Source organism: Buteo buteo, chromosome 3 (genome assembly GCF_964188355.1).
Source record: "Buteo buteo chromosome 3, bButBut1.hap1.1, whole genome shotgun sequence".
NCBI classification, from domain to species: domain Eukaryota; kingdom Metazoa; phylum Chordata; class Aves; order Accipitriformes; family Accipitridae; genus Buteo; species Buteo buteo.
The window spans coordinates 19,551,545-19,575,927 of NC_134173.1; the positions used below are offsets into that span (position 1 = coordinate 19,551,545).

The window sequence follows — 24,383 nt, forward strand, 5'->3', positions numbered from 1 at the left end:
CAAAAGCACACTTTGTAGTCACAGAGCATGCTCCAAACCATGCTGGACTAGCCACCATGTTTGTCACAATAACCTGATTAGGTTTGAGTGCCAGGATTTCTGTCTTGCAGAGGAAGAGAAGTTAGCTAATTGACCTTATTTTTACAGGAGTTTTGCAGCTGAGTTTCATATTAGCTGTATAATGTACCACAGCTTAGGAGACTATTAAGTCTACCTGGAAGTCTTTAGTCTCTATGCTTTCTTAGAATTTTATCTTCAGCTTCGTTATCTTTTTTTAGACTATTTTGCAAAACAAGTGAATTATTCTGTTAACAGCTTCAAAATTCAAGTTCAGACTCCCATTGACAAAAGACAGTAATCATCCTTGCTATTATTGTAATCTCATTCTAAATTAGGAGGTAGCCCAGGGCTCATCTGGGCTCTCTTTCCCATGAAAGGCTGAACAAGATGATCTTTTCAGGACCTTTCCAACCTGGGCTGTTCTATGATTCTGTCATTGTAGGTGCTTTTCTGAATTGCATGATTCTGCAAAAGATGTTTTGTCACAGGGTTTTGTGCACCATATGAAGTGAGTTTCTCAATATTATGCTAGGAAATGTTTCTGTACTACACAGTAAACAGTCCATTTGCTATCAGCTGAACCATCAAGAGTCTGTGCGGTCTTCATCTTTTATTAAGTACCTAATAATGTGTATCTGGTGTCCAAAAAGATTCACACCTATGGCTGTGATTGGGAAGCAGACAGTTACCAGAATTCATGACAGCATGGCAGAAGAGTTGCAAATATAGGTGAACCAAGGAATACTGGAAAATTCATAGTAAATCTAGCTTTCTCCATTATGTTTGTTTCTCCTTCCTAAGAGGAAGGTCTACTGGTTCTTGACAAACCTTGCATAGTCTTTAGCTCCTTTTTAGTGTCTTACTTCACTGGAACAAGCTGGTGTGGTTTATATCAGAAACTGTTCAAGATGACTGACAAAGAGTGAGTCCTATTCAGTGAACCCGGCTCAGAATTTCATTACAAATTGAACTTTTTTACAAGACTGAAAAACATTAATAAAATCTTTTACTGTTTTGAGTTTTGCACATTTAACCATTCTGATAGCACTGTATGGAATATCCAAATGCGATAGGAGAACCAGTGGTGAAGTTCGCAGCCATCTATAGCAAGAAAGCCTTGGAAATGTTGCAAAATCACTCACCGCTGTGAGATTTCCAGCTTAGTGTCTGCCACGTGGGCATTTGAAGATTCATCCAAAATGAATTCACCTCTTTCAATGCTTATTCAGAGGGATTCCTTGGAGATTCACTCATCAGCGGGCATGTAATAAATGTCCGTGCTGTACTTACTTAATAGGAGAGTTGTACTCAACATTGATTTAAAACGGTTAGCTCAGGTTCTGGTGGAAGTCCAGTGGTGACAACAGGGCAGTCAGTGCAAACTTACCCAGCCTTACTAGGGAGAATTTGTAGCCCTTGCTGGTCTTTGCGTGGTTATTAATACTCATCTCTTTTTGCTACATACTGCAGTTCTTTAAAATCAGCAAATTCTTGTTTGTGCCAGGATTTACAGCAAGTTGGAAACTTTTAGAAAAAAGCAACAGATGAAATAGTAAGTAAACTGCAGCAATTTCCCTGGTAGAGCAGCCTTTCCCAGCCTCCCTGGCAGTCCGCACGGTGGTGGCTCTCCAACGCTGCAGCAGAGCCTTCGGCGTTCATCGTAACTGCTGCCCTGTGTGAAGTGCCAGATTTAGCCTTGGCCGAAGCAGGCACAACTTTATTCATGTTACTGGCATTGCACCACGGGTGATTTACGTCCCTCTATCTTCCCCTGGACTTGAAAGGGATGTAAATCGAGAGACATGCTAAGACCTTTTAAAAACAAGGAGTTTCTGCAGGAGGGGAAGACCAGCTTTCAAGCCGTGCTTTGCTGCAGCAGCGAGCCTGTGACTGGTGAGCTCTCGGGCAGCCTGGCAGGGGCTGGCCTTGGCCACAGGCCCTTCTCATTAGTGGGAAGAAGCAAGCCTTGGCCCTCCCAACAGCGTGCACGCTGCAGCCGGAAACAGAGCGTAAGCTCCAAACATAAAAATCAGCCACCACCACGTGACATAATGTTGGCAAATTGCCACTTCTTGCTGTCTCCTGCCCCCACATAGCTGCGTGTTACCGTAAGAACAGCCGAAGGTGCCTCTTTCTCGGGATGCAATGAAATGTCGGGATGAGAGGGACAGAGAGAAATGGCAAAGATTTTACAAGTGCTGATGTAGCCCGATAAACTTCCTGCTGATTCTGGTTTGAAATGGGTGTGCAATTGCTCTTGCAACAGAGCCTTCCCACTTTTGCGTCCACTAACCCATCTGACTGGTGTGGGACCAGCACACCTCTGGGCTAACAGAGGCTCTGCTCATGGTCAGGGAGAGCTGCATCACTCCACTCCCCCATACACACCGTGCATCTGCTTACGTGTGTCTGATTCCCACACCGACACTTGAATACAGACTCCCTGCCCATCACGGGCTTTCCTGTCTTGACATGCAGAGGATGACAGTGAAGAAGTGACCCTTTAATTTTTTTTTGTATTGTTTAAAGAACACAGATCTGCATGCTATGATCGTTGAGCAAGTGCCGGAAAACAAGGACAGAAAAGGGACAGACAGACATCAACCCCTCTCCTCCTACCAGGTTCGGAACACTATTGCTTCGTGGTATTAGGACACGTGGATTATAATTAGCAAACTTCTCTTAGCATTAGAAGCTTGTCTTTACTGTTTTCCTAAGGTCTGCTCACTTGCATTTATTTTCATACTCTAGCATGCCCAGAAATTGTGATGATAAATATTTAGCACTCGTGTAGCTCCTTGTGTTTTCAGTTCAATGTACCAACATTGACAAATGCATCATCGCACATTCCTCGGCTGTAGTACTGACTAACCTCAGTCGAGCACGCACCGGGGAGTTAGTCATTGTCTGTGCAAGAAGCGATCTACACCAGTTTCTCCAAACCCTCAGAGTGGATATGCTTAATCTCTTGTTTATGTTCATTTAGCTGAAGTTGGGAACTTACTGATAAAAACTAAGCTAATCAGGTACAGTTTATGACCAATTTAAAATGAGCTATGTTATACAGCTTTGGTTTTGAAATGAGGCATTTTGCTCACATTTCCCAAGCCTTACTGTTCATTATGCCCTTATCTTCTTTCCCATATCTTGCTATTTTGTTTTCTTTTTCTGTTTAAAAAGAAATGGGAATCATAGCTTGCATTTCTGCCTTAGTGCATTCTCTGCTAAAGAAGAATATCTTCTTTGTTCATATTTTCTACTGCAGAATCTCTTAATTTAGGTATCAATAACTCTTGCTTTTTTTTCAGTCCATTTCACTGCCAGCTGAGTAAGTGGAAAATCTCTTTATCCTCTGCATGCATCACTGAACCTAGCAGACTGTCCCAATGTGGCTGAAAAGTATCATCGTTCCCTTTCAGAGGTGGAAAAATTCCCTAACAGAAAAATTAGATGAATTGCATAACCCCCCCAGCTACCCAGAGCCTGGAATAAAACCCAAAGTTTTTGGCTGCAGCCTGTGTCCTTAGGTTCCTGGATCACAGATGAAGTTACCTCAAAGTTAAAATGAATATGAAGCTATACTTTAAAACAATTTATGTTCTTCTGCATATGTTATTCTAAGAGGTAACAGTAAATCTCCTAAGCTGGCAGGCAGTTGCGTGGCTGGCCATTGTACAGATCACTTGCATGTTCTGGTCACGTAGCACCACCCTGCTAAATGCTGATGCTCACCGGAGTTATTTGAGCATGGTCTCCTTTCCCTAAATGATCTCTGTTGAAGCCTCACACTCAGAGGCCTAGCTCCGTAAATGCATCCGTCCTTCTCCCAGCACGTGAGCTTAGGACAAGAAGGCTTTCCGTGGGCTGCACTACCTGTCTAAGCTTTGGGAGCAGGCTGTCCTCCCTCCACATCCCCTGCTCTGCCTGCGTGAGACTTTCTGAGGTGGGAGTGCTGGCTCCTTTCCTTTCAGCAGCTCTGCCAACTCACTTTGAAAAACCCATAACCTCAGTTATTAATTGGCGCAGAAAGAGGTTGTTAAGCCATGCCTCCTGCTGTGCGCTGAGGTGTCCAAGCTCACCCTCTAGCAGGGGGAAGCCTTTGTGCACATGGATGTTTCTGAACATGCCTTGGGTTTTCCCTCTCCCACTTTCCACATGGCTCCTTAGAAACCTGGACCTGTTTTCTCATTACTTTCATCTCTGAGTAGAGAATGCAACTAAACATTAAAAATTTTCAATTTTGTTGGCACAATTTGGGTGGCATCCTTCCCCAGGTGGTGCTGTTCAGTATGGGTTGCTTCTCATTCCCCCTTATGGTCACCAGGAGCGTGCGTGTACATGAGGAAGGGGAGTGGGGAGCAAACCACTGTGCCTCGTGCCAACCAGTCTCCTCTGCTGGCGTGGCTTTTTTTTCTCCATCCTCTCATCCCAGCAGCGCTGCCTCAGCTCCTGCAGCCTCTGTGCTCCCTGAGTTGCCTCTGGTTTGTAGGTGAAACTGAAAAAAAAACCCAGCCTGCTGCATTTACAGTAGTTTTATTTTAGTGACAGAACAAACAACTCTCTACCTAACTCTCTAACTAATGCGTGAGCCAGGCTGCTCCTGTCAGAGCAGTGACACTGCTGGTCCTGATGAGGAAGGATTGTGTTGAAGGTGACACTCTAGGTAAGGTATCAGGCAGGGGCCCTAAAGCAATTTCTTCTGCAGCTTTATCCCCGTTTCACCTTCTTCTTGCCATCCTATCTGGCAGTCCTCCCTCTGCCAGATGCTCAGCTGTCTGATTGGGATGAAAAGGTACTGGAATCGCTGCTTCAGCACACATCTTCATGAGATGATCACCTCTGGATCAGCAAAAGGTCCCAGCAAAGGTCCCCAAAAGCTGCAGCAACATTGCTGCTTTTCTAGCTCGCTGATGGGCTGAAAAGAGTAACATCGATATCAATGCTCACCATAAACTCAGAGCACAGCGCAGCTGTGTCATGGGTAATGAAACAGTTTGGGGATCCAGAGAGGAAACCCTCTGACAGGATAAATCTTCTTCATGTGAGGCTTTTGACGATGGGTTTTGTCTCAGTAAACAAGGGATTAATAGACCCACATCTACTATTAGTGATAACAGTGGGGAATTATTGCCTTTAAGGCAATGAAAGCATACTGGGAGCTTTTGGAATAGGTCAGTACAAAGCTCGATTATTGGATGAAATGTGGTGTATAGCTCACAAATCTTTATGTTCAGACTTAAAATTCCCCTCAGGGCACCTGCTTTATTTCAGCTATATGAAGTATTTGAATGTCTGAAATTTGGTCATTTTTAATGGATGTCCAGTCCTTAACAGCTTCTAGTCACATAGTCTCAGAGAAAATTCCATTATCTGGTAACTTTAAAAAAACAGGTTATAGAGCAGATGCTATTTAACACCCCATTTCCAAGTTGTTAATTGAGAACAAAGTGATTTTATTGTGGCTGCTTCTATGGTCGTTTTGTTCTCCCTGAACTAAGATTTGTGTTGTGTTTACATTTTTTTGCAAGCTTTTATGTAATTCACAGCCCTTAAAGCTATCCTTTCTCCTCTACTGCTTCCTGGATTAATGGCTCATAATTTCTCTCTGTCTTCATTATATGGATTATATTAGCACACAAGTTTTGAATTACTTATTTTTTCATTAGGTTTCTCATGCAGTAGATGTGCGTTTGAAATTAGTTTTCCTTTAAAAGAAAAGTCATTGATGTTCAGAAGAAGGTGGGAGATATACCAGGGCTGGTTTTGTCATTGCGAGAAAAGCTTTGATCCAATAGAAGCTATGGAAACCAAGACTTGGTAGAAAAAAAAAGTATATAGACATCTGCTAAAGAGCTATAGAAATATGATGACATTAAAACAAAAGTTAGAATGATCTACTTACCCACCAAGCCTATATTCACTGTGTGTATGCCTGTATTACAGCGTTGTGATAGCAACACACTGGAGGAAAACACTTCCAGTCTTAGTCTACATTTTCAGGTATTTCCAAAAAAGTTATTAACTGTTAAGCTGAAATTTATCATAATACTTCTCAACCCAAACAATCAAATTTTTGTGTTATTGTTAACATGGCATAGTTCCACTTAGCCAGTTCTGAATTATCCAAGTCTGAACCAAAGCAGGGTCTAGGTCTTTTAGTGCTTTTAAGCACTAAAAATACTTGCAATGCTTTTTAAAGCTTGTATCGCTCTGAAATGGATAAACTTAATAATTTTAGTCCAGCTGTAGACTGAAGTTTGTGTCTGCAGTATCTCCCTACACAGTTGTCCTGCTGAGCTGAGAAGAAGGCATAAAGGATCAGCTCCTTCTCTGTGGAATCTTATAAATAACGTGCTTTGGAAAGACAAATGCCAATTTTCCCATTCATTCTTTTTTTCCCTTAAAAAGCCATGTGAAACCAAATGCCTCCTGCTCATCTTAACTGTAATTCTTTGGGACGCTTAATGCATTTCAGCCAACTTTCCCACCTCTTTCCTCCCTGTGTTCTGGTATTTCTATAAAAATGTTGTGTCCGTTCAGCATACCCTGGAGCATTAGCCCCAGTGTGGTCTGAATTCCCAGCCTATAGACTACAGAGTAACAACCCTCTGGAAGGCAAGGGTGGGCCCGGAGGTACCACGGGACTGGCTGAGTCCTTTCCAATGGCATGTATTTCTTTGGGCATATAGCCAAATGATGTGCTGGGGGGAGTGGGGTGGCTCACAGGATTCACTTGGGAGAGACTTTATGGATATAATTTTATGGATCATAGCTTGTGTGTAGCTCTGACATCCAAATACAGAAAACTCAACAGCATATCTTGTGTGAACAGTGGACTCCTGACTTTTAGGGGGGCTGTGTAGGAGTATTTTCTGTATGCTAATTTATTTTTTAATTCCTTCCACTCCTTCCCCCGTCTCCTCTCCAGGACATTTTCAAATTCGACAAGAGTATGTACCTCCTTTAAGTCAATGTTTGGAAAAAAGGTTCACTCTTCAAGCAATGCTTAGAGTTTGGGACATAGCCCTTTCCGTATTTCAAGTACTCTTCCTCATGAATCTCCATCTTCAGGGCTTGGCCTGTGAAACATGAAGTTTTGCCTTTTCTCCCTGTATGTCAGCCCCCTTTCCCCCAGAAAATGCAGGTTTCTGCCACAACCACCACTACTCCCCCTTCATCACCCTCCTCAAAAAGGCTAAAATTTTTCTCCATTTCTGGGGACTTACTATTGTTGAATTCCTCTCTGTTGTTTCCTTTTCTATTCTCTTCTTTCCCTGACTCTCCTCCTTTTCTCTTCTCCCCTTTTCTTCTCTTGTTTGGCCACTTCTAGCATCTGCATTTTAGGGCTCAGCTACTCAGCCAGTCAATCTTATACTCTGTTCTCCTACCCCAGACTTGCAGGCACCACTCCCCTCTCCTTCCCTGTGAGGAGAGTGAAATAAATATGCAAGAGAAGATATCCAGATGAAATAAAGATTCAGACAGTTAATAAAATCCAACACAAATGCAGAAGTTCTACAAAGATGGATTCCCCAATTCCATCCCAGTAGAGTGGAAGTCTCTGATGCCATTGCTGTGAATGACCATCCAATATGTCCTGGCCCCAGCAAAAAAAATCCCTGTAATCATAAGTACTAAATCAGGAAATGCAGCTCCTGAAGTGGCTTGATGCGGACATTTTCTTCAAACTGTAATCAGGCTCAGAGAAGATAAAGGAAAATTATTCCTGCTCTGTTGTGTAGTGAAAAGTAGTATGTCAAGTAGTGCACAGAGTTGTAGGAAGATGCAGCAACTGGAAATCTCATCTAGACAAAACTATTATAGAAACTAAATGTGGTAGAAAATAAGAAGGCAGTAGAAGTTTTACTATCAATTGAAATCAAGATTGGATGCCTTTCTAAACTATAAACTGTAATTCAACCACAAGTTATTTGTTCAATACAAGAATTATTGCGTGTCCTACATTGTGCAGGAAGTCAGAATTATTACTTCCCTTCCTGGCCTTGGAAATTATGAGGCAAATCCTGGTCTGAAATCAACTCCTAAAACATCAGTACATGCAGGATCTGAACTGACAAGTACATTTTTACAAAAAAAAATGTTCCAGATCATTTTTACTGGAGGCAAAATTCACAGACCTAACATCTTAATTACTGTGTTTGATAATTCTGTATATGAGACATATATTTAATTCTTTTATGTAACCATTTTTGTTCATATTTAATACCATGACTAATTAGTAACACCAATTCTTATACTGTGTTAATGTAATAATGAAATAATGCATGCTGGAGAAGTTTTAGCAATGTACATAATGCAGTAATAAAACGTGGTACTTCAGCAGCTCCTTAGATCAAATATCTGTGGGTGCAAAAGGAGTTTCTTTTGCTGTTTTCAATTAAAATTGAAATTGCTCTTCTGAATTTTAATGCTAGACTAATTTAAAAAGAGGAGGGTTTTTATGGTCACAGCTTATGGCTTTGTCAGAGTGACAAAAGATGAAAGTGCATCTGCCAGAAGGATGATTCACAGATTCAGTAGGAAGCTTTGCTGGGAAAACAAGCTTATAGAGAGGAACTGGACAAAAAGATACCACCTTTATTTTAAGAACTGTTTTTCACTGTGTTATTTCAGAGCATTCCTCAGTCTGATATTGAAGTTCCTCTTATCCCTTTATAATTTCTAAAATTTTCCAAATTATTTCTGCTGTACTTTTTTTTTTGTTGTTAATGAAATGCATTTTTCAGAATACTGATGAGGACTTTGAGAAACACAATTTTTGCTTCTTTGCAAGAAAAGAAAGATTAATCTAGTACGTCTTGCAAACATCCAGTTGGTTTTGAGGTTACATGAAGTGTTTTGAAAAGCAAAGTATTTCCATTAGTAAATGGTCTCTCAGTATTTGTTTTCTCTGTCTTCTGTATCCAGGCTTGCCTATACTTTTCTTGTTTGGCACCTGGTTTCCCCACTTAGGACTCATTCTGACTTCACTGATGGTGTACATGTATGTTGGCTAAGACGAAGTCACACCAAGATTGGAGTTGGGCACAAATATAGCTGATTGTGATCAATACTGAATGTAAAGACCTCTGTGGAATGAAACATGCAGAACTGAATAATGCCTTAATATATGTTGCTTACCGTAAATGCTTATACATTTTATGGCAGTCATTCCTGTGTATTTATAGACTTTGAATAAGAGAAGATGACTCTATGTCTCTGAAAAATGTTCCGCACCAGCAGTTCTCATTGAGGATAATGATGAAGCATAAATACGGAATGAGTAGCGACTTGTAGCCTTATTGGAGGCCAGAAGAGACAGAATGAGCATTCCCAAGACGTCAGTGTATTTTGAATTTGATAGATGGGGAATGTTGTGTTGAGTACCTTTGTGACTAACAAGTCTCAAAAACCAAGTAGAATTCAGAAATGAGGAGCAGTTCCTCTAGATTCATGATTTATGAGACAAAGTGAAATGGGTTAAATAAATACATTGCTGGTCAGGTAGCAACTAGGACAGAAGAGATGCATTGTAATTTATGTATATTTGGTGAATGCAGGACCAGAAGGGAGCTGAATTAAGTCCAGTAGTATAATGTATAATTTGAAGCAAGCAAATGAAACTAAGAGAATGAGAAACATAATAAAATTTCTTAACTGGTAGGATTATGTGGAATATTTTTTTCAGTGGAGATGAAAGTAAAACACAAGTTTTTGAGACTTTATAGTTATAGTATATTATAAAACATACTATAGGAATGGAATATGTGATATGAAGGTCATGTCTGCTTGGCAGAAGGGTCCAAGAACTTTCAGGAACTTTCCCTCATTTCTGTAGGAAATACTCATCACTCACTGTCAATGGAAAGGCTTCTTACTTCAGTAGGAATTGTATTTCACTCTGATTCTGATATGTTTATGAAATAGAAATAGGGTGATCTGTACTGTGCTTACATAGAAATGCTTAAAATGAACCACAGATGAAGAAGTGTGTTGTGAAACAGAGGTAGAAGGTGAAACTAATAGAAGCTCAACAACCCTGATCATTGACGGGTAAAAATTACAAGTCAGTTGGCAGAGAGGAAAGCAAACAAAACAAGATGTTTGCCTATGCTGATAGAAATATGAACAGAATACAATCCAGCGTGAATTTCAGTCAGATGGAGCCAAACCGTAACACCAACTTTGAATGAGCTTGGATGCTACAAAAGTTTGAATCTGGGTCAACTCCAGACACAGGTCTGTCGGCTCCTTTAAGTTACAACAATTTATTTTTTATGCAGGATCTTTTTTTTTTTTTCTTTTCCAACCTTGGATCCACCCAAAAGCTCTGAGAAGTCTTAAAGTTTATAGCCTTTGGCTCGTGTTGACAGTCAGAATGAGAAGTGAGTGCTGATAAATTGTTTAATAAAATGCTATAGAGCTTTAGTTCTGGCAGTTAATGGTATTATACCCATGCCACGAAGCCCCGGGGAACGAACAGATATAACCGCTCCTTTTTTATATTCTTTTCACTTTACAGCATCCAAAGGGCAGATTTCAGGCAGCACATCTCTGTTGAATATCATACTTACTCTTTGTATTCATTCACCCTTTCATGTTGGATCTTACTAGGTAGAGGAAGAAGTAATCTTTTAGACATTCACTGTGATTAAATCCCCCAGCAGAAAAACTTTTTTTTTAATGTATTTGTTTTACTCTTTCAGGGTAACAATAGTTTGAGATTTTTTGTTCTATCAAGAACTAGTTCTCCTTAAACGTCTCTTAGAATCAAATCTATTGTAAATCTTGAAAACTCTCATACACATTGTGGAAGGAAAAGCTTTGTCAACAGAACAAAACTGTTTATACTGAATACTGACATATGCTACTGGTAACTCTATGCCCTAGCTTTGGAACTCTGCAAAATATTTCACAGTGAAAGAACCAGATTAAGTGTGATTTCCTAGTAGTTTTGTTTCAGCATCTAACACATCTAGAAAGCATCTAACATCTTGTCTTAAATTTAAAATGTTAGGGTTTTTTTTTTTTATTCTTAAGTGTTTTTTCCAATACAAGTTTCTTAGTTGATAGAAATATTTTGAGATCCCATTTTTTCCAGAAATAGGCAAATATCTCATGTCATTGATATTAATACTGCAACTACATTAATACTAATTATGGAATTATTTTTTCTTCTTTTTTTTCCTCAATTTATTGATCGTCCAGAACAATTGCCTCTCTGAATGTTTTCCTTTTCTGTTCACAACAGCAATGAATTCAGCAGAGCTCTGTATATGTATTTGCATAATTAGATAGCAATTTATTAATAGTATTAGGTTTTTTTAAAAAAAACCAGTAAGCTCTTCAATGTGCCAAGGAGATGTACTTCACAGCTCTGTCCTAGCAGAGTGAGTGGAACAGTGTTGTATGGCAATTTACTAAATCCCTCTGAAATGTCATGTTACTGGGATTTGCCAAATGGCCTTGCAGCCAGATTTTCTCTCCCCTTTTTCTGTAGCTCTGCGCCTACCAGGTGCAGGTCATTTAAAGTTCTCATATTGGACATGGTAGATGTAATAATATTAGACTCCCATTTTTTATGTTGAAAAACCAAGTGTAAAAGCCATTCCTTTTCACTAAACATGTGGAATGAAAATATTCACTGCATTTTAGATAAGATGGCAAATGCTCTTTTTGAACAGAGCAAAAATTACCGAAAAAAATATTTTTAAACATTGTAAGATTTGGTGTTTATTCTCTAACTTGACTGGTGGGTTTTGTTATATCCACAGGTTGTTTGGTGTCACTTCTCTTACTCAGACAAACTGCTCAAGTACTTGGATGATCATCAAAAATCAAGAGTTACATTGGTATCACCATGCTAATCCAATCTTACTACTGGTGATGTACTACACCCTCGCAACTCTTATTCGTCTCTGGCTACAAGAGCCCATTGTAAGGGTAACTACCTTCTCTTTTTTTGCACTAATGACTGTGAGCCTGGCCTATGCAGGTACTTGCTAACAGAGGTGCAAACATTCAGGAAAGTTAAGGGAAAGAGACAGCAAGTGCAAGCTGGTACCTTGAATTTGGTGGTTTTGATACGTGCCTTCGAGAGTTTGATCTTGCAGGGGTTACACGGATATTCTTAAAATCAGCGGGACTATTTATGTAAGGAATGTAATGGCAGAGCATTAGTGCTTACTCTGATCTGGAAAGCCAGTATCAATATGAAGTAGTGCAGGTGCTATCAAATGGAAGGCAAACACACAGGGCTTGTCTAGCAGAACTGAAGTAGGATACTGGCTGGCACAGGATACTGTAAGACAAGAAAGAGATTTGTAATTTTATCACAGACAGAGAAAAAAATCTCTTAAAATCTTTCCTCCCAAATCTGTATGCCTGAGTGAAAAATCCCAGCTTTCATTTAAGACCAAGAGAAAAAGGAGACAAAAAGTAAATTTTTACTTCTTCTGGTTTCAGAGGAAAAAGGGAATATAAGAACCCAAAGGTATCTTAAAAGCTTAGAAAGTGGAAGTATAAAAAGGATGATCCTAAACATTATTTATTTTAATCTCCTGATCCTCTGAGGCTTGATGTGAGTTTTAGAGTTCACATTTAGCAGTGCTGTAAACCACAATGAAAATACTCATGACCGAGCTGTGAATTAGTGGAGTTTGTGGTCACAAGTAAAAATGTTGAAGGTTTTCTTATTTTAAGGGTGTTTCTTCATATAATGGATAACGTAGCAATTTAACAATTAAAAAGGCAAACAAAACACATCACCTCTGAATTGAGATGTCTGGTATTTGGGGTTTATGTATATTGGGCTTCATAATAAAAGGTGAATGATGCCAGAACTGTCAGCTTGAATTACTAAAAAATCATGTCTTAAGTTTCCAGAAATCTTAAGACTGGCTTTTCTAAAGTCACAAGATTGTGGTCCAGTGCCCTCTGGCATTGGGTTCTTTTAGGGTTTTTTTCCTATTATTTTTTTTCTGCAGCTGCAGCAGCTGGAAACTTGCTTTTTTTCTTTCCTTAAGTGAAAACTGAGATTTCCAGATAATAATATGATTTTAGCATTGGGGCTGTAACTAAAACTTCACATCTCACAAACTGCGTAGTAAAATCACGAGAACTACTCACAGAGGAGTAACCACATGTGAAATGCAGTTAGTGGGAGCTGTGTGATTTCAACATCTCTGGGAATTCATTTCCAGTACCTGGGTTGTTTTCATCCAGCTTTCACCATCTTAAAGTTTGGTGCTAGGTCTAAGTTAGTTACTGTGCTTTTTCAGTGGAGAGAAGTGGGGCTGTCTATATCTCAGGATAGAGTGAATCCTGCAGGTTCCTCCAGGGACTAGAGAGCAACTATAGTGGGCTTGCCTGCATGTCTGTCTTTTAGACTACTTGTGTTGTCTGAGATGGATATTCCCATAAGACACTAAAATCAGTTTCTGAGAACTGGAAACAGGTCAAATTAGAGATGCTTTCTAAGCAGTTGAGCTAAAGCGAGTAAGTATTAAAAGAGATTAATTTAAGAAAAGTTGATGTCTCTCAAACCCATGGCTACATGAGAGGCAATATAAAGTCCTGGCACTCCCATGGGAACTGCAGTTACCAGGGGAATGATGCTGCCCTCTAAAGATAAGTGGACACTTGAAAGAGAACATTGTAAAGAAAATGAGACCCATGCATTAATGCTTATTTTTGATGCACAGGATGTGGTGATGCAAGTATTTGTCATTAGAAAGAGATGCTGAGATTTGCAAGATTTACTGTATTTAACACACTTTGTCCTTATGGCTTTTTTTTGTCTATATGCGTTTTGTTTTTCCTTTAATAGTGCTATAGATCAGGAATTAATCTTTCTCTTACTAGCCTTCTCCTGGTAGACTCCATTCTAATTATTTAAATCCGGAAATAATTGTATTCTAGGTTTCACTGAAATGTTTTTGGACTTGTGAATTTGTGGTGCATTTGATTCATTGTGGAACTAAGTATATAACCTGCCTTTGCAATCGCTAGTGATTTCAAAGTTATACTGTATTTAGGATCTCACCACTAACCTACCTACAGTTGGATGGATGGCAAAGACAATATGCTATGAGCTGTTTAGCATAAAGCAGTTGTTCTCTGCATACTGCTGTCATGTACAGTAAAAAATGGCTCATCTTAGAAATTTTATTCAAAAGAATCTCTTGAACAAAACTTGTTTTGAACAAAATGTGTGTGATAGATCATGCATAAGGAAATATTCAGACAAAAAAGATGTACATAAAATAAATATAATACTGGCGTAGCAGATTCTAAAAAAAAGAGTAAGACATGTAGACCTGGTGCTTTTTCCTTCTTGTGTGAATTGCATCTTGGGGTCCTCCTGTGGGCAAAATTCCTGCTGGATTGCAGCAGGAGTTGTCTCTGAGACAGGCACTTTTGAGACTCTCTCTGAATACTGCAGCTGACGAACACTTTTACAAGAACAATGCCCACTTCAAATCTTGAGTTTCAGGGTGAAGTTTTCTGAGTGTGCGCCACAGTCTGTCAAAGTACGGCACATATGAGATTTCAGTGTACCGTCTCTGTGTGGGATTCTGTATGGGTCTTACTCATGCAAAATGCCCTTGGCGGTCAGTGGAAGTTTTGCTTTTTTTATCCCCACTATTTTGGATCCTTCTTTGTTCTAACATTAAGCCTTGTGAAATTCTACCTCTGCAAATAAGAAGAGGCAATCTGCCTCTGGAGATTTCAGCTCATAGTTGTAACTGCTAGTACTGAATACCTGAATAGGGCCCATTCATTCCATCCAGTGAGTGGTAAGGAATAGTACAGAAGTCAACAGAGTTACAGCAATTTAATGTAGAGTCCTCTTCAAGAATTTTTAGAATTGTTTGAGTTAAGATGCATTTGAGAGTTGCTCAGGTAGTGGAAGAACTGGAAGTATTAGACAAGTCGAAGGACTCTCACAAGTTGTAACCATATGACTAGTACTTTGTTTTCTAACTTTTCTTCCTCTTCTGAGAAAGAGAAGACAAGATTTCCTACCCTTCCCTATAGTCTCTTAGGCTAAAAATATGTTGCTAAAATAATTATCTACATCTTAGGTCTTTGGGTATTGTTTTGGTCACCCTGGTGCCAAACTAAATGCTGTTGATAAACAGTTCTTTATAGTCCACGTTTATATTAACATTTCACATGGCAGTGACAAGTATTTTAAGCACAGGATCAGCTTATTTCATCTTGCAATTTGGCTAGGAATGCCCTTTTACAATCAAATATAAATACACAATCATATGTGAAATGTGCTACCATTGCCTCTGAGAAGTAAAACTAAATTAATAACCACTGTTTATCTAAGTCAAGATTTAAAAAATAGGGCCTTACTGTTAGGATTGGAATGGCGAGAGTTTCAAAACCAGCTAGGATGTTTGGATGTCCTGTTCCCATGGGTAGCTTTGCAGACCTCTGCCCAGCATCCTGATTTATTCTTATTCTATTGCATCAGCTGATTTTGCATAAACAATGAGAACACTTACCCCCAGCTAGTTCCCATTAAAAGCCCAGTTCAAGACCTTGCCTTTGAAACGCCTCAAGGTTAGACAAAAACTAGCTTTTACACCATGAGGTATCTCTCTGCTTGAAGTAGATAGTTTAAGTAAAACAGCAAGTACAAGGGCAGATGGATATTTCTGTTGCAAACCAAAAGTCAACTTAGTAAGACTTCACTTGAAGCAGAAATACAAGTATCTGTGAAGTAAGGAGGACAAAATAGGTAAGAGAAAAATTTCAAGTCCTTACAAACAGACCATTCAGGCTGAAATAAACTATGACAATTAGTTGACTTGACCAGTTGTTTTATAGTTAATAGCAGGGTAAGTTCAGAATAATGCTAGTAAAGCAGGTGTGTAATCTATATTTTGGCTGCAGCTCAGCAAAGTTCCTGAAACTCCACATAAGTCCTACTGAAGTCAGTAAGACCTTGCTCCAGGTTCCACAAGCACTTAGGTACTTTGCTGAATAGGGGTGGTTTTATGAAGCAAGACCTTACAGCTGTACGAATAAGGATTTGGCTGCACACAGCTGATACTAGTTGAGATTGTGATGAGAGGAAGTAGTTTTGGTAGTTCTTTGATTTGGTACTTCAAAGTTTGTTGAGCTTTGGTAAGTTCAACGGCAATGTAGAACCTGACTCAAGCATTTTTCATTTCTTACTAGCATCATGTGTATGTATGTTTAGTACTACAGCACTTTTTTGCATAGGAAAACAGTTTTTTTAAAGCAGTACTTTGAAGCAAAGGTAAGTCTACCTTTCAATCCTCACCATTCCTACTAGTTTTGATATATATATATTTTATTTTTTTTTATCCAGAAGTCATTTCCCTGAAGCAAATTATGCTCTTAGCGTCTTGGCCTATAACCATGCCTCCCTGTGAGAAGAGTAGCTCTGTCTTCTCTGAAACTACAATTTAGGTATTGGAAGGCTGAAAAAAAAACTAATTCCTGCATCCTTCGGCTTCTCCAACCCTCTAATCATCTTGGCAACTTTCTGCTGGGCCCTCTCCAGATTTTCTATGTCTCTCTTGAACTGGGGGCTGCCAGAACTGAATTACAGGTATGGCCTGACATTTGCCAGGTACAGCAGGATAATCACATCCCTTGATCTGCTGGCAGTACTCTTGCTGATGCAGTCCAGGACTTGTTTGCCTTCATTGCTGCTGGAGTTCACTGCTGGCTCATGTTAGCTTGCTGTGCACCAGGACACCCTGAGCCTATTCCACAGAGCTGCTTCCCACACAGTCTGTCCACAGCCTTTACTGTTACGTGGGTTTATACCAGATGCAGAACTTTATCTTTGTTAAACCTTGTGCATTTTTTGCTGGCCCATCTCTAGACTATCTCTGTATGGTGGCTTTTCATTCTGGCCCATCTAGCTCACCTCCCAGTTCAGTGTCACTCACAAACTTCGTGTGGGTGCAATACCATCCCGATAGTTTTGAAGATACTGAATAGTACAAGACGTAGTGCCAGTCCCTGAGGAACTCCACTCATGACTGGCTACCATTTTGCCTTTGAGCCATTACACTGCTTTGAGCAAGACAGTTTAGCTAGTTCTCCACCCATCTTGTGGTCCGTCTGCCAAGTCCGTATCTTACCAGCTTGTCAGCAAAGACATGGGACAGTGTGTCAAAGATGCTAAAATCAAGGTAGCTGACATCCACAGCTCTCCCTTCATCCACTCAGCCAGTTGTTTCAGCATAAAAAGCAATCAGGTTACCCTTGCTAAATCCATATTGGCTTTTTCCCATCATCTCGTCTGACATGTGAGCATGAGCACACACAGGTATTTTTATGGCTTGACTCAGAAGCAAGGCTAGATGAGCCTAGATGGATGGCCAGCACTGACTACTGTGTTACATATTGAGGCATGGATTGGTGAGTTAGGTTAGCCTTTAATGGTAGATATATATGCTCAAAAGGTTTTGATCTTTTCAGTTCTTCAGTTGTTCAGTGAAGCAGAATTGGCTTTTCACATATGTAGGCAGATGAGAAGAGTGAATTTTCTTTCAATACACTGCCTTGAAAATTAAACTGTATACTAGCTTATGGTATGACTACATAGTAAGGTAAGGCAGTATGTGGAGATCTGTGTAATTCTGGTATCTTGTAACTATCAGGGAACATCTTGGCATTGATAGACCCGCAGTTATAGAAAAGCTCTGTCATCATTTCTGAAAATGTCATCTCAGTAAGTCATTTATCGTAGACCAAGTGCATTAGACACTAAAAGATGTTTCAAAGACATGCTTTGGAGAGGGAGCATCAATTAGGGGAAAATTTAAATTCCTCTGGTAAGATAGTTATTTAGAGAGCTATAACTAGTCTTGTCATTTGTATTGTTTAGCAGATGCCTGATGAAGAGAAATCTGTTAGCAGGGAAGATGACAAAGAAATAGCCTGCAGCCCAGTTCCAATGACAGCGGAAAGAAGACGCAGTCTGTGGTATGCAAGCCACTATACAACTGATGAGAGAAAAGTAAGGCTGGAGGGGAAAGGGTCTCTGCATTAACTGTATTTCAATCGGTTGCTTAAGTTTATCACAGTTACTTTGAAATTAAGGGAAGCAGCATTATATAGGTTGCAAGTAAGAAAAACTTCATGTGTGATTATACAAATCAGATACAGTATCAAGACTGTGTGTCAGATTAGGAATATATTTTGTAAAAATCAGTAAAACAAAACCAAGAGCCAGTGTAAGGAAATAAAGGAAGAGTGTGCTCTATGTTTTCGGCTTCTGCATTTAAGAAGTTTAGGTCCAGGCTTTTGGTATGAGGCCATTATCTTTGTGAAAAAGAGCTAGAAAGTCTGTCGGGGAGCTAAATCCTGATGTAGAGATCTGGTCTGCCTTGTAACTACTAAATAGCACTGTCACTGGTAAGGGGCACTGCCATCTGTCCTCACCAGCTACAGTGCAAAATTTCATTTGACAACTTGCAGTCAGATTTGGGATATACAAACACCCTGTTAAGCCACATATACTCAAGCCCCAAGAATTCTGCATAATAATAGCAATGGTAAATGAGCTGGCAAATGAATGAAGTATCACATTTTATATTACTATAAACATTTAATTGGAGGTATTTTTATAATTACAGTAATTCTAATGATCATTAAAAAACTTAGGGTTGAAGCATTGGATCATTAGAAAGACATTAGAAAGCAGTTAATCAGTATAATGTCATACTGATTAATTCTTTGACCTAGTATCTAAAGTTTCAATGCAACATTCTCAGTTTTGGTTTAGAATTCACAGGAACATATAGCAAAGTTATGTCAATGCTATGGCACACTAAGTATCATTTTATGGAGCATAGTATACAATTCTGCTGGCTTTTTAAGAATTCTTTCTGAATTTCTTAGTGCAAATATGCAAAAGTCAGCAAATATGCATGCATGTATTCAAAAAGTTAGACTTATTAATGCTTGAGCCATGCTTCTTTAATAATTTGTCCTTGCATTGCTTTTTGCAGCTTCTGTCAATGACCCAAGATGAATACAAGCCATCGGATGTTAGTATACTACTAGTTTTTGTAATTTTGTAATTCTTCTTAATGTGTGTAAATATGGATTACAGTGACATACACAGATTAAACCTCAGATGACACTTTTAAAACTTCTTTATTTTTGTTAGCCTGGCATTTACCCTATAACCTTGATTATCCTAAATATAATTGTCTTTCGCTTCCTTAATAATTGCACTGAGAAACTACTGATTAGCCCTAAAATTGATCATTTGAAATTAAACTGCTTGTAGTAGTACCAACTGGCAAATGATCTTTGCTATTTCATTGGGTTTAAATAAGATATCAGAATATGCTTTCTAATGCAAGCCATCTTTAAACTTGATTTAGCTTCTTTGCTGTATTTTTTTCTTTCATTCATGTTGAAATGCTGACACCCTTAAAGCATGACTGACAACACATATGAGTTCAATTTGCTGATTACAGAAAATCCAAGTCTTTGTCTGAACAGACAGAAATGATCCATTTATCTTGATTGCTATAGACTCTAGCAGACTCTGAAAGCAGAAAGAGTTCAGCATCCACAGAAGAACAGAGGTGCGGATGAACTTTGGGAGCAGCTATAACCAAATCTAAATGTGCTCCACAGCCTGTGCTTAGTATAGGTGCTGAATATAACTGAACATAACCCAGATACTATTCTGAAACCGTCCACACATGCCTGTGCATAGCAACAGGCAAAATACATTCCTATCTCACAGCCTAAGCAGAAGTCAGTCTTCGGCATGTACTAGCATCAGTAACCCACTGCATGTGAATTTCTGCCAATACCAGAGATATTTATGATTGTGGTTGCTGGAGCCCTAATTCAAACAAGCACAAGGGCTGAAATATAAGTCACAAGAATAAAACAATGAAAAAGTGTTGAATTAGTACTACCAAGTGGCATAAATGTGGCATCAATAACAATAATTACCACAACTGGTTTTATTAGTGGCAGCAAATGTAGATCTCACCAGCAATAATTTAAAATGGAAAGTAATTTATAACCATTATTTTTGTGACTACTGGAAATAATTAGATGTGAACTGAAGTCTGAAAATTTTGACATAGTTTGCCTAAGGAAGAGGATGAATTTTTGGTTACAGCTTTAACTTAAATGAAGGAGATACAATGTTACTCTCCTAGCTTGGCTGTAAAAAGCCAATTTAACCTGAGAACAGCAGGATGTCTGAAGGTGGGCTCACTGAGTTACCGTGTGTGCACTGAGCCATGCCTTCATCCTTAGCCTTCCCCAGCTGTGGATGTGTTAACTTAGTCCACCTTTACACCAATTTTTCTTTACATTTAATTTCATAGGTAGGACAGGCCAAGAGCATGCAAATAGTCATTTACCATGGCTCAGCTGAGTGCAGTAACTTAATTGCTTTTGCTTGTGTTTCCACACTTCTATTCCTTTTCAGACTGCTTGTGTGTAAATTACAGCGTTACCTAATGCAATGTGGCATTCTGGGAATTTGAAAAAAATCATTAAATCTTTTGAAGGAAATATTTACAGAAGTTCAAAGTTGCAGCAGGATTTTACTGTTTGCTGAAGAACTTCACTGAAACAAATTTGTAATTCTATTGATATTGCATAAAAAGCTAACAACAAGTAATTTTGGAAGCTGTTATGTGCTACTTTTTCATGCCCCATGACTATAACATACCAATTTCTTTGGAAGGAAGTAACTGCAGTTACTTGTTAAGCTCCTTTAACACTGGCAATCCAACAGTAGCGAAGCACAGAAGTAGGAGTCACATTCTCCAAAGAGCCACCCTAAATGCAGTGCCTCTCTCCGGTCTCCTGCAGGTGCTGCTGGTCACAGTGAATGGGAATCCCGCTGACTATCACACCATCCACCCTGCACTGCCATTAGAAAATGGTCCGGCCAAAGCAGACGTGTACTCAACACCGCAGTACAAATGGGAGCCTTCGGATGACATGTCAGGTAGTGAATTGCGTGGGAATTACACTTAGTTCCATATTTTTTCTTATTCTGTATCTCCAGTCACTGCCTCTAGCATGTATTTCATTTTGGTAAGCTCTTTGGCCTGTTGAAGATAAGTAATCGCTGTTGCCTTACAATGATGGCTGAAAATATGGCAGTTTTCTAAACTGGGCCCTAGGCATATACTATCCAAAATACTTTGCATACCAACACAGTGATTGTGGGGTTTTCATTGCTTGTCTGTGCTCAGATGTAATTTTTCTTTGGCTCCCATCTTGAGCTTGCTGATTGCTGTAGAAGTAGCCATCAGAGTGACTGCAAGTGAAATCATTCCAGGAGAGAGTGCATATACTACTTTTAGACCAGCATGAATTGCAAATAAGGATTTCTTTTTCTACTTAGAAAAGGAAGAGGAGGAGGAAGAGGAGGAAGAGGAAATTACTCAGGAAGAAAAAGAAAATGTTAAATTACATGCCCTGGTCTCTGTGTTCCAATTTATCATGAAACAAAGTTACATTTGTGCTCTGATAGCTATGATGGTAAGTACTGGCAACAAAACAAAACAAAAAATGTTGTTAATTTTACAAATAAATGTGTCTTCTCAATGTTTTCCTGAAAGTAATTTCATCGGTTGGTTTTCAGTGTTTGCATCAGGGTTAGAAAATTTCAACATGGTGTCTGCATAATTTGGGGTCCATTTTACGTTATTAATGCATAATTCTCAGGCCTGTTACAGACCTATAAATAGGGCAACACGTGGGGTTCTGGGTAAAGCATCACATTTCCAGGACTGGGAACCCTGGGTTTTGTTGTCTGTTGAATGTCAGAAAACCACTGGGGCTCAGTTTTCTATTGATTCCCAAGCTTCTGCATAAGCAGGCTTGTCACGCTTTTGCTCCACTCAGAAATTTGCCTAAAAAATTAAATCATTTCATAGTGATGTAGTAAATTTTAAAAAAACATAGTTCCTATTTCAAGGTGAAGCATGCATCCAGTTACTCTCTGAGAAGAAAAGATCTGTAAAGCCTGATTTCCTATATTGACACAGAAAAGTCTCAAGGAAAATACAGCTTTGTGCCAAGCAAGATTTTGCTATTGTTTTGTTTACCACCCTTATTTCTCTTTCTCGTGTTGTTGCTTGCTTTTAAGCCCACTTGATGCAAATACCTTGAGCTGCACTGTAGCAAGCTTTCAGCATAATGATTAAATCTCTCTATATATTCCCAATGCAAGCTTTGGTTTTACTGTTTTGGAAATGTTTCAACTGTGATGAAATTAACCATAAACCTTCTTGGCCCAATTTTGCATTAAAAATGGTAAAACAAATTAGCTTGGCTGCTTCTTGTTTGCATAAAGTTTCAAACTTTATTTGCTGTCCTTTAACAGGAAAAGTTTCTCAACTAAATGAGGCAGACTCCTTGTGCAGAGTCTGGATCAGGCTTGATGAATTCTGAGACATTAGCAAGTAGTTATTTTCATATTGACACAGTGCCTCTTTTTCCTATTTTTTACACTCACATACTTCTTATGATCTGCCCTGCCTTTTTGATTCATTTCTAGGGTCCTATCTCTCAATACCAATGGAGAAGATCTATATGAAGACCTTTCTTGTAGTTTAATAGTGAGACACTGCTAGCTTTTTTCTTAGTGATATATCCCTATTTTATATGATCCAAATTAATTTATGAATTTATTATGGTGTGATCTGATGGAAGTTCCACTTATACCATAGCCAAAGACAGCTCAGTGTAAGTTATTTTCTCATATTGGGACAGAGAAGTAGCATATTGGTGTTTTTCACATACCCTTAAAAGACATCATTTCCACAGGGGCTGAGCTAAACTGATTGAAATATTCTTAATGTTTCTTACTTTCCTATTTAAATTGAAAAGGAATCTAAAATGTTTTATTGACAGTTACTCCACAGTTACACCAGCATCTATATAGCTGAATTTAGTCCTAAATTGATAACACAGTGTTAATAAAAAAACCACTTAAAGCACCAACCCTTTTCCCTGAGTGTTTAATAGAGCAGGTTTCAGTAACTGATTTCTGGAAGCTATAGAAAACATTCTGTAGTTGTGAGTATTTCAGGTAATCTGTCATGGTTAGCGTAGACTAAATGTTCTTCAGGTTAGGTATGTGCAGTGTGTGCATACCATAGCTTTCCATTTTAAATTGATTCCACAAAAGGTAGAACAGTATGGAGATAGCATAGTTTTGTAAGTCTGTCAAAGGCCTTGAATGTAGTAGCTATTGAATATGTTTTGCTATTCCTACTCTAAATTCTTTGCTGCTAGTTTTGCAAGAAGATCTTGTGTGCCCAAAAGTTAGTCTGTATTTTCCATCTCATTTAGTTTGGTGTAACGAGAAGCAATGAGTCTGCTTACAAACCTTACCAAGGTGCAGTTACTGCACAAAGCAGGGTTCACCCTCAGCTGTGGGCTTCTTAAGCATCCACTTTCTGTGTGTTCTCCAAGGGGTTTATTGTAGCTGGCCCAGTAGTTGATTAATATGAGTGAGAGTCTCATGACAATTAAAATTTGGGCTAAGTAGAGAAGCATAAGTTATGTGTAACTGGCAATATGCATCAATGTTGTTCCTGAATGTATCTGTGAACATTTTTTTCCTCTCGTTCTTCCTTCCACAAGGCATGGAGTATCACATATCACAGCTGGTTGACTTTTGTGTTACTGATCTGGTCTTGCACATTGTGGATGATTCGCGACCGAAGGAAATACGCCATGATCAGTTCACCATTCATGGTTTTCTATGGAAATTTACTGCTAACGTTGCAGTATATATGGAGTATTGAGCTCAAGAATGATGAGCTTCCTCAAGTATCTGGTTTTTTAGAAAGAAAGGAACCTGGGGAGTTGGCGTCAAAGGTAGGTGTTACAAACAGCTGAGATCTATTTATGAAACTGCAAAATACATTGTGATAAAAAACGTGGATCTCTTGGCATTTCTTTAAGAGTGAATCCTCAGTATTCAGTACAACCATGTTCAGCAGCAGTTCTACGAGAATGATAAGTCATTAAAAAATAGTGTTCAGAAAATAGCTTCTTGCTTGTTCGGCTAATACAAAAACAAATGTTTCAGACATCTTTGTAGGTTTTCATGATAATTCTGTAGAAAATTCTTAGTGGATGGAAATTGCTCACTTGTTTGGTTTTATAAACTGAATGCAAAACTAGATGTGATTTGATTTATTTGTTAGATTAGTACCCATGGGATGTCAGGTCTGTCTCTGAATATGATGGCAATTAGAACAGTGGTGTCATTGCAATTACCAATACTACTCACTCCCTTATGATTTGGCACAAGCAGC

At 39.0% G+C, this 24,383-nt stretch overlaps 1 protein-coding gene across 2 annotated transcripts in view; it reads left to right on the forward strand.

The window, feature by feature from the left end:
• The window catches only part of PIEZO2 (piezo type mechanosensitive ion channel component 2), a 312,188-nt gene that overhangs the window by 195,495 nt on the left and 92,310 nt on the right, over positions 1 to 24,383 (forward strand). The window contains exons 8-13 of one of the 2 annotated variants that reach the window (XM_075022962.1): positions 11,835 to 12,003; positions 17,945 to 18,076; positions 19,071 to 19,109; positions 20,914 to 21,052; positions 21,455 to 21,591; positions 23,704 to 23,940. In XM_075022962.1, coding sequence (XP_074879063.1) covers positions 11,835 to 12,003; positions 17,945 to 18,076; positions 19,071 to 19,109; positions 20,914 to 21,052; positions 21,455 to 21,591; positions 23,704 to 23,940 — 853 coding nt within the window. The remainder of the gene's footprint in view (positions 1 to 11,834; positions 12,004 to 17,944; positions 18,077 to 19,070; positions 19,110 to 20,913; positions 21,053 to 21,454; positions 21,592 to 23,703; positions 23,941 to 24,383) is intronic. The other variant, XM_075022964.1, reaches the window with a different exon arrangement.